Raw genomic sequence first — 17705 nt, 5'->3', positions numbered from 1 at the left:
ACCGAAACCTACAGACACAACACAGTGGCTTATGAGGACAGGCATCCCATATTGAAACCTACAGACACAACACAGTGGCTTATGAGGACAGGCATCCCATACTGAAACCTACAGAGACAACACAGTGGTTTATGAGGACAGGCATCCCATACTGAAACCTACAGAGACAACACAGTGGTTTATGAGGACAGGCATCCCATACTGAAACCTACAGAGACAACACAGTGGCTTATGAGGACAGGCATCCCATACTGAAACCTACAGACACAACACAGTGGCTTATGAGGACAGGCATCCAATACTGAAACCTACAGAGACAACACAGTGGTTTATGAGGACAGGCATCCCATACTGAAACCTACAGAGACAACACAGTGGTTTATGAGGACAGGCATCCCATACTGAAACCTACAGAGACAACACAGTGGTTTATGAGGACAGGCATCCCATACTGAAACCTACAGAGACAACACAGTGGTTTATGAGGACACACCACAGTGGCTTATGAGGAAGTTTCTGTGCCTGTAAGAATACCAGATACATATAAAGGCATAGATACAGGATAGCTCTGTAAGGAAATCAGGGAGGGATGTCTGGTACCTACTTTACAATGTTAAAATAACAAGTGCTTTTATAAGTGCATGTTGAGTGACTGCAGAGCGGTCCCATTGTGTCTTGCGATATGCTTGGTGTCCTGTACAAGCCCTCCAGGTCTGATAGTGTTCTGTGTGTGTTTAGGGGAGGCAGTCTTTTTCCTCTCTGAGAGCTCAGTTCTTTGTGTAATATGTGCCGTTGCAGCTACTAGTCTCTCTGGCAAGCCTCTATTATCTCCATCATCTTTTATAAGTCCCACTGCAGTGAGCAAACACACACAGACAGAGAGAGAGAGCGAGGAGAGAGAGAGAGAGAGACAAAGAGAGAGAGTGTGTTTGTGGGAGTTGTTTGTCATTAGGCTGGGTTGCCCAGATGAAAGAGGTGAGAATACACGCAGTACTCATGGAAGAAAAACCAATTCTGTCTGACAGATTAAATCCACCGCAATATTTTTTACGGCTTGTTGCAGAGGCACATCCGTATTCGGAACCAGCCGGCTGATGCAGTATGTGTGTGTGTTTGTGCATGTCTGTGTGTGTGTGTGTTCGCGCGCGCCTGCCTGTGTGCATGCCTGAGCACGAGTGCATGAGCATGTTTTCATAGGACTTTTTCATATTCTCCAAATATATAATATCTGCAGCAGTCTTACCGCATAATTCAGTATAGAGGACTGTATCACTGCCTACTGAGGTGTTAGCAGTAATAAAGACTGTTTCCTCTGCTCTGTCACATGAGAGTATTCCATCTAATGCTATGATACATCCTCAGTGCCACAGCCAGTCCTGTAGTGCCTCAGTGGATTGCATGAAGCAGTAAAGTACAAAACCAGACAGACAGAATCTCAAATAACAGGTTGTTTTTCACAAGTCCACTTGCACATTCTTGTCTTATCATATGATAATTCATTGAGATGAAAGCGGAGCCTTGTAAGTCACTATGGCCTCCGACCCTGACGCTATGCCAGTGGAATACCTCGCTGTAATCAAGAGGTCAAGGGTTAGGTTGCAGGTCCTAGTAGGTCTTTCCTGCCGAGTGTGGGAGGGTTAGAGGGTTAGCTGTCTACCAACTATCTTCCTCCCTCCTTTCATCCATTTTTCCTGCCAAGAGTGTGAGGGTTGGGAGGGTTAGGCCCAGTGTATGAGGGTTAGGGTGAACTGTCCTCACCACGACTCCTAAATCCTCTCTATCCATCCATCTTGAGGGTTAGAGGGTAACTATTCAGAAATTCTATCTCACTATAGTACTGTACTTACCTTAACTATACACCCCTTTCCTGCTCAGTATGTGAAGGTAAGGGGGTTAACTATTGAGCAACGCCGCTATCTATCTCTCCCTCCCTGCTAGTTCTCTACCTTCTCTATATCCCCCTCCATCCACCCCTCCAGGAAGGCGGCCAGTCCTGAGCAGCTCCGGGGAGTGGAAAACAAGCGGAAAGCGGTGCAAAGTGTTTTTTCCTCAAAGCAGGATATGGCTTCTGGTAAGAAAGGCTTTTCATGTGTTTATTGTTTTTCTCTGTCCGAGTAATGGCGGACTGGAGGTGATTAATCATTCGTTCCTCTCTCTCTCTCTCTCTCTGCTGGGGGATTGTGGGATTGTTTTATTGGAGGGTCAGCGTGACAACTTCGACTGGAACAATCCTCCTGTCCCTCCATCCCCACAACACTTTGTTTTCCAGACATGTTCCTACTCCCTCAAAGCAACGGGACAAATGGATTTCCCGTTTACCCAAGGCAATAGAGCTGTCATGTCAAACAATGTTTTATATGTTGGTGTTCTGGAAGGGATGGTAAATGCCGTCCTTAAAGTTTCCATATAACATTCAGTCCTTGATGATTGTTTTCAATGTCAGGCGACCTATAAATGTTAATGTGAGGAGGAGCTGTCACGTAAGGACTTTAACTGGTCAGACTCACGGCAGAGGCCTCCTCCATGACTACTGATATGGGCTGTTGTAGGATCTGTTTACTGTGCTATCTGACTGTTAAAATGTTATGGTAAGAGTCCTAAAGTGTTTCAATTGAAATATGCAATAACATTATGGGAATAGGAGTTCTAGGGTTCTAACAAACCTAACACAATAGTAAACCTTAGCGCTGGTGGTAGAATTATAGGTTTGGGGGTGTGTCAGAAATATTGTAGCTATTTTCAGAAAGAGAATTATGGGCGCAGTAGCTGGCGGTGGCACGAAAGGGCTGGGTGTTGATGAATAAACAAGTTGTGGGTGTGTCGAGGCTTGGCCCCTCACTGGCCAATCAGAACGTGCTCCATGGCTAAATATGTGGTTGCTTCAAGTTGTGTATTTACAGTCTTTTATGTACTGCATTGTCATCAACTCCTATTCGAATGTTAGTCTATTATAGCATTTTTACATTGACATTTTAGTTATTTAGCAGATGCTCTTATCCATAGCGAGATACAGTTAGTGAATGAATCTTAAAATAGCTAGGTGAGACAACCACATATCACAGTAAGTCTATTCTCCCTCAATCAAGAAGTTATCAGCAAAGTCAGTGCTAGTAGGAAAAGTCAAGAAAGTAGATGGTCCTAGCTAGCAAAAGACAGTACAAGACAAACTTGTTTTATAGTTATCACTCCTGGAGAGAGCAGGGGTCCTCTAGCTACAGATTATAGTCTAGTTCGCTAAATAGCCTGCCCCATATCAGCTAAATATTATTTGTTTTCAGTCCACATTGTTCTAATTGCATTGCTTCAATATGGAAATACATTGTTACAGTGCAGTCAGAAATTATTCAGATCCCTTGACTTTTTCCACATTTTGTTACGTAACAGCCTTATTCTAAAATGGATTGAATTGATTTTTTTCTCATCAATGTACAAACAATACCCCATAGTGACAAAGTGAAAACAGGTTTTAGAAATGTTTGCAAATGTATGAAATATTAAAAAAATGTATTCATACCTTTTGCTATGAGACTAGAAATTGAGCTCAGGTGGATCCTGTTTCCATTGAGATGTTTCTACAACTTGATCGGAGTCCACCTGTGGTAAATTCAATTGATTGGACAAACAGGCACACACCTGTCTATATAAGGTCCATGTCAGTACATGTCAGAGCAAAAACCAAGACATGAGGTCAAAGGAATTGTCCGTAGAGCTCTGAGACAGGATTGTGTCGAGGCACAGATCTGGGGAAGGGTACTAAAAAATGTCTGCAGAATTGACGGTCCCCAAGAACACAGTGGCCTTTATCATTCTTAAATGGAAGAAGTTTGGAACCACCGAGACTCCTCCTAGATCTAGCTGCCCGGCCAAACTGAGCAATCGGGGGAGAAGGGCCTTGGTCAGGGAGGTGACCAAGAACCCGATGGTCACTCTGACAGAGCTCCAGAGTTCCTCTGTGGAGATGGGAGAACCTTCCAGAAGGACAACCATCTCTGCATCACTCCACCAATCAGGTCTTTATGGTAGAGTGGCGGGACAGAAGCCACTCCTCAGTAAAAGGCACATGACAGCCCGCTTGGAGTTTGCCAAAAGGCCCCTAAAGGACTCTCAGACCATGAGAAACAAGATTCACTGGTCTGATGAAACCAAGATTGAACTATCTGGCCTGAATGCCAAGTGTCATGTCTGGAGGAAACCTGGCACCATCCCTATGGTGAAGCATGGTGGTGGCAGCATCATGCTGTGGGGATGTTTTTCAGCGGCAGGGGCTGGGAGACTAGTCAGGATCGAGGGAAAGATAAACGGAGCAAAGTACAGAGATGAATGATGAAAATCTGCTCCAGAGCTCTCAGTACCTCAGACTGGGGCAAAGGTTCACCTTCCAACAGGACAACAACCCTAAGCACACAGCCAAGACAACACAGGAGTGGCTTTGCGACAAGTCTCTGAATGTCCTTGAGTGACCCAGCCAGAGCCTGGACTTGAACCCGATAGAACATCTCTGGAGAGACCTGAAAATAGCTGTGCAACAACGCTCCCCATCCAACCTGATAGACCTTGATAGGATCTGCAGAGAAGAATGGGAGAAACTCCCCAAATACAGGTGTGCCAAGCTTGTAGCGTCATACTCAAGAAGACTTGAGGCTGTAATCACTGCGAAAGGTGCTTCAACAAAGTACTGAATAAAGGGTCTGAATGCTTATATAAATGTGATATTTCAGTTTTTTTTAATTTTAATAACTTTACAAACATTTCTAAAAACCTGTTTTTGCTTTGTCATATGGGGTATCATATGGGGTATTGTGTGTAGATTGATCAGGAATAAAACGAATTTAAGCAATTTTAGAATAAGGCTGTAACGTAACAAAATGTGGAAAAAGTCAAGAGGTCTGAATACTTACTGTAGGCTGTAGCATTCACACTGGTATACGGGCTAGACCTACTGTAAATTGCAGTCTGGACATGGACACACCAAACGTAGCAAGATTAAATTCACTAGGCTATTGATGAGGCCTAAAAAGATAGTGTATAATTTGAATTCAATTCTAATAAACACTAAACAACAACTTGTTTTAAATAGGATAAATATATGTCTAAATATAGTTACAGGCACTATAATTGCTCCTCGTGGGAATATAATACAGACAAGGCAACTTAGACTATGTAAGGTTTTACACACATTCAAACTGTTCACAGTAGCTGGGTAAAGAGCCAATGTAAAGAGAAAGGGGGAATGTCCACTCACCGTTATACTGCTCGCAAATGTAATGTTTTATAAACATTATGGAACCACCTTAAAGATCATATTTGCACTTCTCCAGAAAAAGCTGATGAAATTGCATTGCATTCAAGCCATCTATGTTATTACCATAAACCCATGGATGGTGAATCTCTTTGATAAGTTTGGTTTTGAATGAGATTAAACAAAAAAACAATCATTCTGTTTTTTAAACAAACAAGAACATTTCTAAATAGGATCGGGTCACAAGCACGGTATCATAAATTGCATTTCTCGTTTCATAAGCATAAGGCAATGTGTGCACACGTAGGCCTAAGGGCTCTTCAGCATGAGGCATGGTTGTTTGTTCTATCCATTGAAGATAGTTTATTAGTATACACTAACCCTACAATAGGCCTAGCTATAACAAACATGTAGCCAATTTAGTTCTTTTTTTATTGGCTTCAACATGGAAATATTAATCTACACACATTGCATTCGCATTTCGAAAATGAACTGCATGTTCGAGTCATTGCACAAACATTGCACAAACGTTATAATAACATTATCCTACCATCACCTTGATATGGCCTGTTAGTGACTTTATCACGTGAAAGGTAAACAAACGAACAGGCAAATAGCATAGGCTACAAGTGGATTCAGCACCAAGGACAGCAATCCGGAATTCCCGTGATTTGACAGTTAGGTCCAACAGATGAAAGTTGAAGATGCTATATATATATTTATATACACTGCTCCAAAAAATAAAGGGAACACTAAAATAACACATCCTAGATCTGAATGAATGAAATAATCTTATTAAATACTTTTTTCTTTACATAGTTGAATGTGCTGACAACAAAATCACACAAAAATAATCAATGGAAATCCAATTTATCAACCCATGGAGGTCTGGATTTGGAGTCACACTCAAAATTAAAGTGGAAAACCACACTACAGGCTGATCCAACTTTGATGTAATGTCCTTAAAACAAGTCAAAATGAGGCTCAGTAGTGTTTGTGGCCTCCACGTGCCTGTATGACCTCCCTACAACGCCTGGGCATGCTCCTGATGAGGTGGCGGATGGTCTCCTGAGGGATCTCCTCCCAGAGCTGGACTAAAGCATCCACCAACTCCTGGACAGTCTGTGGTGCAACGTGGCGTTGGTGGATGGAGCGAGACATGATGTCCCAGATGTGCTCAATTGGATTCAGGTCTGGGGAACGGGCGGGCCAGTCCATAGCATCAATTCCTTCCTCTTGCAGGAACTGCTGACACACTCCAGCCACATGAGGTCTAGCATTGTCTTGCATTAGGAGGAACCCAGGGCCAACCGCACCAGCATATGGTCTCACAAGGGGTCTGAGGATCTCATCTCGGTACCTAATGGCAGTCAGGCTACCTCTGGCGAGTACATGGAGGGCTGTGCGGCCCCCCAAAGAAATGCCACCCCACACCATGACTGACCCACCGCCAAACCGGTCATGCTGGAGGATGTTGCAGGCAGCAGAACGTTCTCCACGGCGTCTCCAGACTGTCACATGTGCTCAGTGTGAACCTGCTTTCATCTGTGAAGAGCACAGGGCGCCAGTGGCGAATTTGCCAATCTTGGTGTTCTCTGGCAAATGCCAAACGTCCTGCACGGTGTTGGGCTGTAAGCACAACTCCCAGCTGTGGATGTTGGGCCCTCATACCACCCTCATGGAGTCTGTTTCTGACCGTTTGAGCAGACACATGCACATTTGTGGCCTGCTGGAGGTCATTTTGCAGGGCTCTGGCAGTGCTCTTCCTGCTCCTCCTTGCACAAAGGCGGAGGTAGCGGTCCTGCTGCTGGGTTGTTGCCCTCCTACGGCCTCCTCCACGTCTCCTGATGTACTGGCCTGTCTCCTGGTAGCGCCTTCATGCTCTGGACACTACGCTGACAGACACAGCAAACCTTCTTGCCACAGCTCGCATTGATGTGCCATCCTGGATGAGCTGCACTACCTGAGCCACTTGTGTGGGTTGTAGACTCCGTCTCATGCTACCACTAGAGTGAAAGCACCGCCAGCATTCAAAAGTGACCATAACATCAGCCAGGAAGCATAGGAACTGAGAAGTGGTCTGTGGTTACCACCTGCAGAACCACTCCTTTATTGGGGGTGTCTTGCTAATTGCCTATAATTTCCACCTGTTGTCTATTCCATTTGCACAACAGCATGTGAAATTTATTGACAATCAGTGTTGCTTCCTAAGTCGACAGTTTGATTTCACAGAAGTGTGATTGACTTGGAGTTACATTGTGTTGTTTAAGTGTTCCCTTTATTTTTTTGAGCAGTATATATATATACAAATGGGAATGTCTGTTGACTGCTTTGCTGCTCGTGATATTTATATTTTAGATTTTCCTGTGTTTTATATACTTTTCCACACTATAAGGTTAGAATAATAATGTGAAATTGTGAACGATGATAATGCCCTTTTAGTGTAAGAGCTGTTTGAAAAGACCGCCTGAAATTTCAGCCTGTTTTGGTGGGATGGAGTTTTGGCCTTCCATGTTGACATCACCATGCGGTAAATTACTTAATAGGACCAATAAGAAAGAGAGTTCCAAACCTCTCTGCCAATAACAGCAATTTTTGCGTTTTCCCATCCTCACTCAGACCACTCCCAGACAGTCCTACTAAAATTCTTGCTTGAGACATTGCTCTTTGCTAAGAAGCTATTTTTGTTTATTTTTGACCATCATAATTGAAAACAATCACAGTAAGGTACTGTGATTGTTTCCCAGAAATGATTTGATATTGAGATAAAAACGGCTACATTGGACTTTTAATAAAACATTGGTTATAGGCTACTGATTAGGCTACTGCGCCTCAGCTGGCAAAAAGTTCCATAGGGTATTCCGTGGGCCAAATACTTGAAACAAGTGTCTCTTTGTGACAGGCCAAACCTCCCCCAATGCACCTCCTCCCTACAAAGAAACCACTAAGAAAGAGACTGTGGCCAGGTTAGAGAGACCCTGTTATGTAATTAGAGTGGGATTTCATATGTCACTGGTAGGAAGGACCCCAGGGACCCAGAGGGTAATGGAACATTAACGTGTTTTCAGCCACTGAGATCAGGGTCAGGAGCTTCTATAAGCTTTGGGGTTTTGTCCCAAATGGCACCCTTTTCCCCATTAAGTGCAATACTTTTGACCAAAACCATATGGAACCTGGTCAAAAGTAGTGCAATAAATAGGGACGAGGTTGCCATTTGGGACACACACAACCTTGAACTACCATAAAAATCAACCCTCTCATTTTCTAGTGTCAGCGTTGGTTGTCATCTTTCACTTATCCATTCAAGGTTTCATTAAGTCAAGTGATGCCTTATCAGGAGTAACCAAGGTGGCCAAGGCAGATAAACAGAGGCATGATGTGTTTGTGTGAGTGAGTGGGTGTGTATACAGTATGTGCACGAGTGTATGTGCATTTCCTTAAGCCCCCCTTCTCTGTCACTGATGTCACTAGTAAACCCCCTCACCCCTGCCCCATACCATAGGCTCCCTTCAGAAATGTGTGCGTCAGGAGAGGACATGACGATGATGATGATGATGATGACAATAAGGAGGATGATGAGGGATAATGTCATGATGATGATGCTCTTACCCTGCCCCATACTGCAAAACCCCATCTAGTGTGTGGCGGGGGAGAACATGTAACATGCTTACCAGACCGCTCGTGCGCTTGCGTCCACGTGCGCCATCACGCACATGTTGATTTTGTCAACCCACACCAGACGTGATCAGGACACGCAGGTTGAAATATCAAAACGAACTCTGAACCAACTATATTAATTTGGGGACAAGTCGAAAAGCACTAAACATGTATGGCAATTCAGCTAGCTAGCTTGCTTTTGCAAGCTAATTTGTCCTGGGATATAAACATTGGGTTGTTATTTTACCTGAAATGCACAAGGTCCTCTACTCCGACAATCAATCCATAGATAAAAGGGTAAACTGAGTTTGTTTCTAGTAATCTCTCCTCCTTCAGGCTTCTTCTTCTTCTTCGGACTTTATATGGTGGTTGGCAACCAACTTTAAGGTGCATTACCACTACCAACTGGTCTGGAGTGTGGACCTCAGTTCATCTTTCAATCACCCACGTGGGTATATGCTCCTAAAAACCAATGAGGAGATGGGAGAGGCGGGACTTGCAGCACGTCAAGCATCACAAATAGAACCAAGTTCTATTTTAGCGCCTAGATAAGCAGACACTCGTTGACGCACGCACGCGAGCAGTGCAATGATTGAATAACATGTATGTGTACATTTATTTTGCAATGCGAGCGGTGTGGTCAGCATGCAAGGATGAGGTGATGATGGTGGTCTTACCCTCAATGCCCAGTGCCAGTCTCCTGCAGCCTCCTTTGCACTGGAGCCCAGGATGTAGCCTAGCCCGCTGGAGGAAACAAAGAGAAGGAGACAATAGGTTAGACATTTCTGCCTGGATAAAGAATAAGAACAATACAATAAAACCAACCAATCTACACTATAGCATTCAATTGACCTTTTCTTTCTTAGATTTTTGATCACAGTCTCTAACAAAACGGCTGAGTAGAGTCATAGGAATTCACGATTTACTCCAGAATGACCCACTAAGGTAGACAGATAGATCGCCCTTGCACTTGATAGCAGACACTGTCACGACTTCCACCGAAGTCGGTCCCTCTCCTTGTTCGGGCGGTGTCCGGCGGTCGATGTCACCGACCTTCTAGCCAACACTGATACATTTTTCATTTTCTATTGGTTTTGTCTCGTCTTCCTTCACACCTGGTTCCAATCCCATCAATTACATGTTGTGTATTTAACCCTCTGTTTCCCCTCATGTCCATGTCGGAGATTGTTTATTGTAAGTGTTTGTGTACGTCTGTACTGGTGTGCGTCGGGTTATGTTTACCCATTGATTTTTTAAATGATGTTTTCCGGTGGTTTTTTTTGTAATAAACTGCGCCGTTGGAAACACAGTTATTTCTCTCCTGAGTATGACTTCTCTGCCGCCAGTTAAACCCCCCTTACAGACACACAGAGCGAGAGGAGAGAGAGAGAGAGAGAATTCAAATAGGAATGAGTTTCAGAAGGAGCACAGCACACACACACACATTCAAAGATACTTGATTAATCCCAATGATGAAATGTCATACCACGTACTCGTCCTGATACACTTTTTCCCTACTTTTCCTGGCATTGTTATCTGTTTTGGCTGCTGTCTGTTGACTTGCCGGAGGTAAATTATTAACAAGCCCCCATGTTGGGATGATGACCTCAGCCCCATGACGTGGTGAGAGGCTGTCTGAGTGGGGAAGTGTCTGACTTCCTGTCTGACTATGTCTCTCTGTCTGACTATGTCTCTCTGTCTGACTATGTCTCTCTGCACTGTAAAAAATATATATGTACAGTACCAGTCAAAAGTTTGGAGACACCTACTCATTCAAGTGTGTTTCTTTATTTTTACTATTTTCTACATTGTAGAATAATAGTGAATACATTGAAACTATGAAATATTACATATGGAATCATGTAGTAACCAAAAAAGTGTTAAACAAATCCAAAAATATTTAATATTTGAGATTCTTCAAAGTAGCCACCCTTTGCCTTGATGACAGCTTCGCAAACTCTTGGCATTCTCTCAACCAGCTTCATGAGGTAGTCACCTGAAATGCATTTCAATTAACAAGTGTGCCTTGTTAAGAGTTCATTTGTTGAATTTCTTTCCTTCTTAATGCATTTGAGCCAATCAGTTGTGTTGTGACAAGGTAGGGGTGGTATACAGAAGATAGCCCTATTTGGTAAAAGACCAAGTCCATATTATGGCAAGAACAGCTCAAATAAGCAAAGAGAAATGACAGTCCATCATTACTTTAAGACATGAAGGTCAGTCAATGCTGAACATTTCAAGAACTTTGAACGTTTCTTCAAGTGCAGTCGCAAAAATCATCAAGCACTATAAAGAATCTGGCTCTCATGAGGACCGCCACCGGAAAGGAAGACCCAGAGTTACCTCTGCTGCAGAGGATAAGTTAATTAGAGTTACCAGCCTCAGAAATTGCAGCCAGAATAAATACTTCACAGAGTTCAAGTAACACACACATCTCAACATCAACTGTTCAGAGGCGACTACGTGAATCAGGCCTTCATGGTCGAATTGCTGCAAAGAAACCACTACAAAAGGACACCAATAAGAAGAAGAGACTTGCTTTGGCCAAGAAACACGAGCAATGGACATTAGTGGAAATCTGTCTTTTGGTCTGACGAGTCCAAATTTTAGATTTTTGGATCCAACTGCCGTGTCTTTGTGCGACGCTGAGTAGGTGAACAGATGAACTCCACATGTGTGGTTCCCACCGTGAAGCATGGGGGAGGTGTGATGGTTTGGGGGTGCTTTGCTAGTGAAACTGCCAGTGATTCATTTAGAATTCTAGGCACACTTAACCAGCATGGCTACCACAGCATTCTGCAGCGATACACCATCCCATCAGGTGTGCGCTTAGCGGGTCTATCATTTGTTTTTCAACAGGACAATGACCCAACACACCTCCAGGCTGTGCAATGGCTATTGGACCAAGAAGGAGAGTGATGGAGTGCTGCATCAGATGACCTGGGTGTTTAAAGCTGTCAAGGCAAAGGGTGGCTACTTTGAAGAATCTAAAATATATTTTGATTTGTTTAACACTTTTTTGGTTACTACATGATGTGTTATTTCCTAGTTTTGATGTCTTCACTATTATTCTACAATGGAGAAAATAGTAAACAAACAAAAACCCTTGAATGAGTAGGTGTGTCCAAACTTTTGACTGGTACTGCACGTTGATTCAATATAGGGCAACCAGCTGCAATAGGATTGTGAGTTTGCACAACACAATTTTAACACAACATTTTTGTTGAGCAAACTCACAACTCTATTGCAGCTTTTTGCCTTACAATTGTACATTGAATCAACCATTTTGTTCCCATAGTGTGTATGACTGTCTCTCTGTCTGACTGTCTGTCTGATTCTCTTTTTCTGTCTGACTCTGTCTCTCTCTCTGAGACGTCAGCAGTGGGGAAGCAGTCTCGAAAATATAGACATAGGCAACTGCAGTGACTACGTCTGGGATTAATGACGGACACTCTTTCTAACTTCGAAAAAGGAGAAAAAACAACATCACGGGGAGGGTCCTCTCCAGACAGACAACTCCCCCAACAAATTACAAGTTTGGGTAGGAGGGGCTTAAAATGTCCAGGGGATGTTTAAGCTAGCTCAACAAGCTGATAAGGCAGTGATGTAGGAAAGCTGGGTATCCCAACTCCGCCTTTTCCTCTACGCCAAACTGACGTTGTTTACATACAGACGTGTAAGCCAGAACATTGGTACATTGCGGGAGGCAACCCATCTGTGTAGAGAGTTGTACTCTGCTGGTATGTCTGAACTGTCTATGGTCCCTCTAGGACACCTCTGTCAGGATGGCTGTCCTCACTTCTGAGTCATCAGGATGTCTGCATTTGTCTTCCACGTGAGACACACTCACATACTGGGTGGAAAGGAAACATTCTTCTTGTGGTATGAATACATTCAGAACTGATGAATCAGAATCAGACTGTTGGATACTGTCACTAAGTGACCTAAAGCTCTGTTGTCTTTTGTTTCACTCTCAGCCTCTGTATATCATGTTTATTCTCTGTTAAGAAGCTTAATGAGTGTGTAGTGTTAGATTGGGTTTGGGTCCTTGATGTGGACAGGATATGATGCTGTCACTGATCAAAGCTCCAGTAGCTGCTTGTCTGTCAATCTGTCACTGTGTGTGTGTGAGTGTGTGAGTGCGTACGTGCGTGCGTGCGGTTGTGTGCTTACATTTCTGTCTGGATAACAAGCAGCCAATTTCTCATGATGCCTTGTGTCTCTGAAGTTGTCATTACTACACAACACACAGACAGATAATACTAACTACATGCTATTATTCACTCAGTCACACCTTTGTCACTCTATTTATCAATGCTATCAGAGTCCAGTCTGGTTTCTGCATCGGTCATTATTCTAGGTGTGTTTTTCAAAGAAGGGTGTGCTTCTTTAACATACAGTACATGTCAATACAATGACAGTTAAGTAAAGTTGTCTGACTGAATTTATCTTTCATTAGTCAGCACTTCACCAGAAGAATGTGTGATCCCACCTGAAGAATGTATTTACTTCATTGATTTGATCGACACATGTCATCAGACAGGAGGTGTTCTGCCTGTTCTATCTGTTCCACAGTAGAATATTAACCATAACCACATGTTCTGAAGGAATTGACCCTAGATCAGATTAGATTACATCAAACCCCCTCTATTCCCGAGCTAAACCCTTCAATAGCAGATATGTGCATGCACACACGCCAAACTAATCCCTTCAGTAGCAGATAACATCACCGTATTTCAAGGACAAAGACAGAGGGCTCAATTTTCGGCTGCCGTTAAGCCAGCGCAATTGTCAAAAGCACGCTTGTTTGCAATTTCGACCTGTTAAAGCTGGCGCTCTTCTATTGTCAAACCCTTGCACCAGGATTGGTAATTTACTTCTTTTATAGGAGTTTGCTTGCGCTGAGGTGGGAGGGGTGACAAATATCTGAGGTACCAATTTCAGTATGCGCTGGTTGGGATATTTATGACCACCCGAAAGTTGGTCTTAGTGGTAACACGGTTGGTTATCGGATGGAAACGGAAGCGCAGCCAATCCAATGTCAAACAAGAGAGATATGCTTTTTGTGCCCGTAAACCTATTTAGAAATCTAGAAACATAAAAAAAAACTATCTTCGTTTCATTTGGTAAAAAAATCAGGCACAGCATCCCCTCCTCTCAATTGCTGTTTTTTCTGTCATGCCCAATGCATTTGCAAAGTAGTCAAGACTATCGATAAAGGGCTTGGCTTGTGAGACCGCTTTGAAATAAATCTTAAAAGATCAAGTTTGGCAGCAGCAAAACAGTGAGCGGACATCCTCTTGTTATCTATGTATGCTGTACATTATTTTAGCCATCTCCTGTTATTATATTGTAGGCTATATGCCTATCATGGAAAGAGAGATGAGATAATCAAGTGACACTTGTATTTACTGTAGAAATATTTCAGTTATTTTCCTGTAACAATTGCTTGTTTTCCATTTCATTTGATTTAAAAACAAGCCCTTATAGTAAGCTACCCATACCTTACTATCACGAAAGCTGGTTCTACAGCAATGCGTCTGGTGTCTTTCTTATCCTGGCCATGCATTAGCCAAGTAGCCTATCCATAAAATGTTACAAAATGGTCTACTCTTGTGGCTTTTGCAGACATGCTTTTTGCATTATTCACAATTCACATAGGCCTACCTGCAGTGCATACTCCATTTCGGCTTGTATCATTCCCATTTCCAAAGAGCGCTTCTTGTCCGGTTAACAAAGACGGTTAACATCGGCTATTCAAATTTGTCAGTCCTATAACGCCATATCAACATTAGGCCTAGGTTAAATCTTGCTTATTGAGAACGTGCCTCACACATACAATACATTTCACAGGAGTCTAATATATTTTTTTCAAGGAGAAGTGCAATGCGTAAAGGCCTTAAAGCTAACTACAACAATGTTGACTGTCAACACTCCAAACATACTGAGCAAACTCAGAATGTTTATTTTTTTTACTGTTGCTATCACTCGTTACTGTAGCCTATGCTATTTAATAAACTGTAGTATCAATCCACAATGGACTAGCACAAAAATATTGATGACAACACAAAGATTGTCAATAACCTACAGAACTTGAGACAAACGCATGCAGTATTAAGCCATGGAACACCTTGATTGGGTAGTTAGAGGCCAAGCCCTCGTCACACCTACAACTTGCTTATTCATCAAAACCCAGACCTTTCACGCCACCGCCAGATTTTGCGCTCATAATAACAGCTGTGAAAATAGCTAAAATATTTCTGTTACACCAACAAAACCTATAGCGTTTCTGTCAGCGCTTAGATTTACCATTGCATTAGGTTTGATAAAATAGAGCCCAGAGGGTATAGAGAGGGAAGATAATCAATGAGGGCCAGACAGGGCTGTTCTGATTGACAGGTTTAGATGGGGAGATTATCTGATAAAACAGCCAATAGGATCCTGATTAGCTGAAGTGGATTACCCCTTCAGATGTCCATGTTAGACCATTTTGTCTCCATTTCTCCAGCTTTGAAAAAAAGTAAATTTAGGCCTAAGGATGATGGGTTACTGATGAAATAAGGATGTCCCCTTGTTGTCAATATCTGATATCAATATCAACTATGTTTGAACAGTGGTCCACCTATTGCTGTCTTGTTGGAAGTGTGGGAAGTCTAAGTTTATACTGGTCTGGACATTTTGGTACCCCGCTCGTCCCATAAAACCAGAATTGGGCATCCGCCATCTTTCTACTGTATCAGGTTCCTTGACTTGGGCGTTTCCCCCCGACCCAACATTCCATGTCACGCACACTTTCTACTTCCTGTGTTCCCAGAGCTCCTTGGGCCAGCCGGGCCAGCCTGTCTGTCTGTAGTGTACCACAGGACCATGGGCCGGACAGGAGACCGTGTGTTGACGATTAAGACCATTAGGAGGGATAGATTGATGGATGGTCTAGAGCAGCCAACAAGGCCATACAATGGGGTTCTTATCAGCATATTAGGCTTTCAAAAGGTTATGAGAGATTCAATGGGCCTCTCTGTCTGGAGGTTGTGTAGACTCACGCAAACATAGGTGCACAGAGGGACAGGACGGGGACTAGGGGGGGAAACAGTCTACATTGTTGTGCTAAACTGATTAGTGCTCCAGAAATAACAGTGGAACAGGCTCAGTACATTTTATTTCCACTGAGTGACTGCTAGCTAGATCATTTTATCAGAGTCCACCCAGAGAGTGTTTGGAAAGTTCAACACCACCACTAAAACTCATACAGGCATGAAAAATACTAATCACCCCTCTAGCTCTGGGGAGGTAGGGTAGGACACCCAGGTTTCGTCACTAATGGCACCCTATGCTCTGGTCAAAAGAAGTACACTATATAGGGAATAGGGTGCCATTTGGGACGCATCCCTATACTCTTCATAGGCCAAGTTTATAGATTAGGTTATTATGGTTAACTTGAGGGGTTTTACTGAGGGGTGAACCCATTTCCTGTAAACCTCGAGGTCACTTCCTGGAAACGGTCACAACAACCCTGGTAAAGATAAACAATCAGGGGGAGAGTGCTATAGGATGTTTGTGGGCTCTTTACTGAGGCCCAACTCTTTCACCTCCTATTGTTTCTGTTGCCGAGCGATATCAAAAGGCTCAGCATACCAGAACTCCTCAGAGGAAACATTTATGTTCTTTCCTGTCTGTCTCTCCAACTGCATTCAATCTGCCATCGATACTATTAGTTGACTGCATGTAATGTCATATTGGAATTTCCATAATAAAGGCTGATAGTGTTGCTGGCATTTGCTGGTTTCTCTTTCAAGCACTTCAATGACAGAGCAAGTTTAGCAACTGGGAACTTTTCCTATGAAATGTTGATGCAGAACAAACCAAACATTATATAGTAGTGGTATTATGTTAGCTACATTTGTATCTATCTTAAAATGCAGGTTCATTGACACATCATATGAACTAATAGGGCGATGTAGGTAATGCTTCAGATGGACAAAAGTAAAATGATTGAAAGGACTACAGCCAGAGATAGCCTAGTAATGGCCTGGCTCTGTGTGGCTCTGTGAGACTGCAGTGTGTTTCTCATTCACATAGCGTCTCTCTGTGTGTCTGACTGTAGCTGCTTCTGTGTGAGATGGGAACAAAACAGTGTGCTGCCGCATCATTCAGCCGCATCCCTAGCAGAGGCTCTGAAGCAGTGCACTGTGGGGACTCTCCACAGTAAATAAGCCTAAACCCAGGGTGCCGCTCTGCTCTGCACCACATCCATCCATCCTTCCACCGACCGGGACCACATTCATTTTTTAGCACTCCGCTGCTTTGTTTGTTTTCTTCCTCCTCTCCGTTTTCCAACTGAATGAACTGAAAAGGCCAGAGCTTTGTGCTTAATACCCCTTACTATCTAAAAAAAAGACTCCCTCCGTCCATTCCCCTCTGAGAACGTCTCTCAGCTATTTCATAATCTCTTCTTTATTTAGATCTATCTCTTCTATTTCTTCCCTTGTTTGCCTGGGTGGGTTTTGTGTCTGTCTGGGTGGGTAGAGACAGACACAAAGAGGCAGACTGGCTAGATGGGGATGTCTGCTGACCTTCAGAGAGAAAGGATGATTTCACCGATAAACTTTCAGTCAAATTCTATTTGCCATGCCTTTCTCTCCTCTCCTCGATTCCTTTCCCCTAAATGTCTGCAAGCTGACTGTCTGTCTCAGAGAGCTCAGCTATTGATATTCAGCATGCATTGGAATTCAAAGAAGGGGGAAAAGACAATGCCCAACTGACATATTCTACATCACTATCACCATTCACCTCCATTTCCTGTGACAGG

The 17705-nt window shown here is 43.2% G+C and overlaps 1 protein-coding gene across 2 annotated transcripts in view; it reads right to left on the bottom strand.

The window, feature by feature from the left end:
• spns2 (SPNS lysolipid transporter 2, sphingosine-1-phosphate) overlaps positions 1–17705 on the bottom strand; it is a 136116-nt gene that overhangs the window by 31839 nt on the left and 86572 nt on the right. For both annotated transcript variants that reach the window (XM_014195820.3, XM_014195819.3), the window contains exon 5: positions 9574–9640. In XM_014195820.3, coding sequence (XP_014051295.1) covers positions 9574–9640 — 67 coding nt within the window. The remainder of the gene's footprint in view (positions 1–9573; positions 9641–17705) is intronic.

The sequence above is a fragment of the Salmo salar genome, chromosome 04 (genome assembly GCF_965601325.2).
Source record: "Salmo salar chromosome 04, fSalSal1, whole genome shotgun sequence".
In the NCBI taxonomy this organism is placed as follows: Eukaryota; Metazoa; Chordata; class Actinopteri; order Salmoniformes; family Salmonidae; genus Salmo; species Salmo salar.
This window is presented reverse-complemented; position numbering and strand designations above follow the sequence as displayed.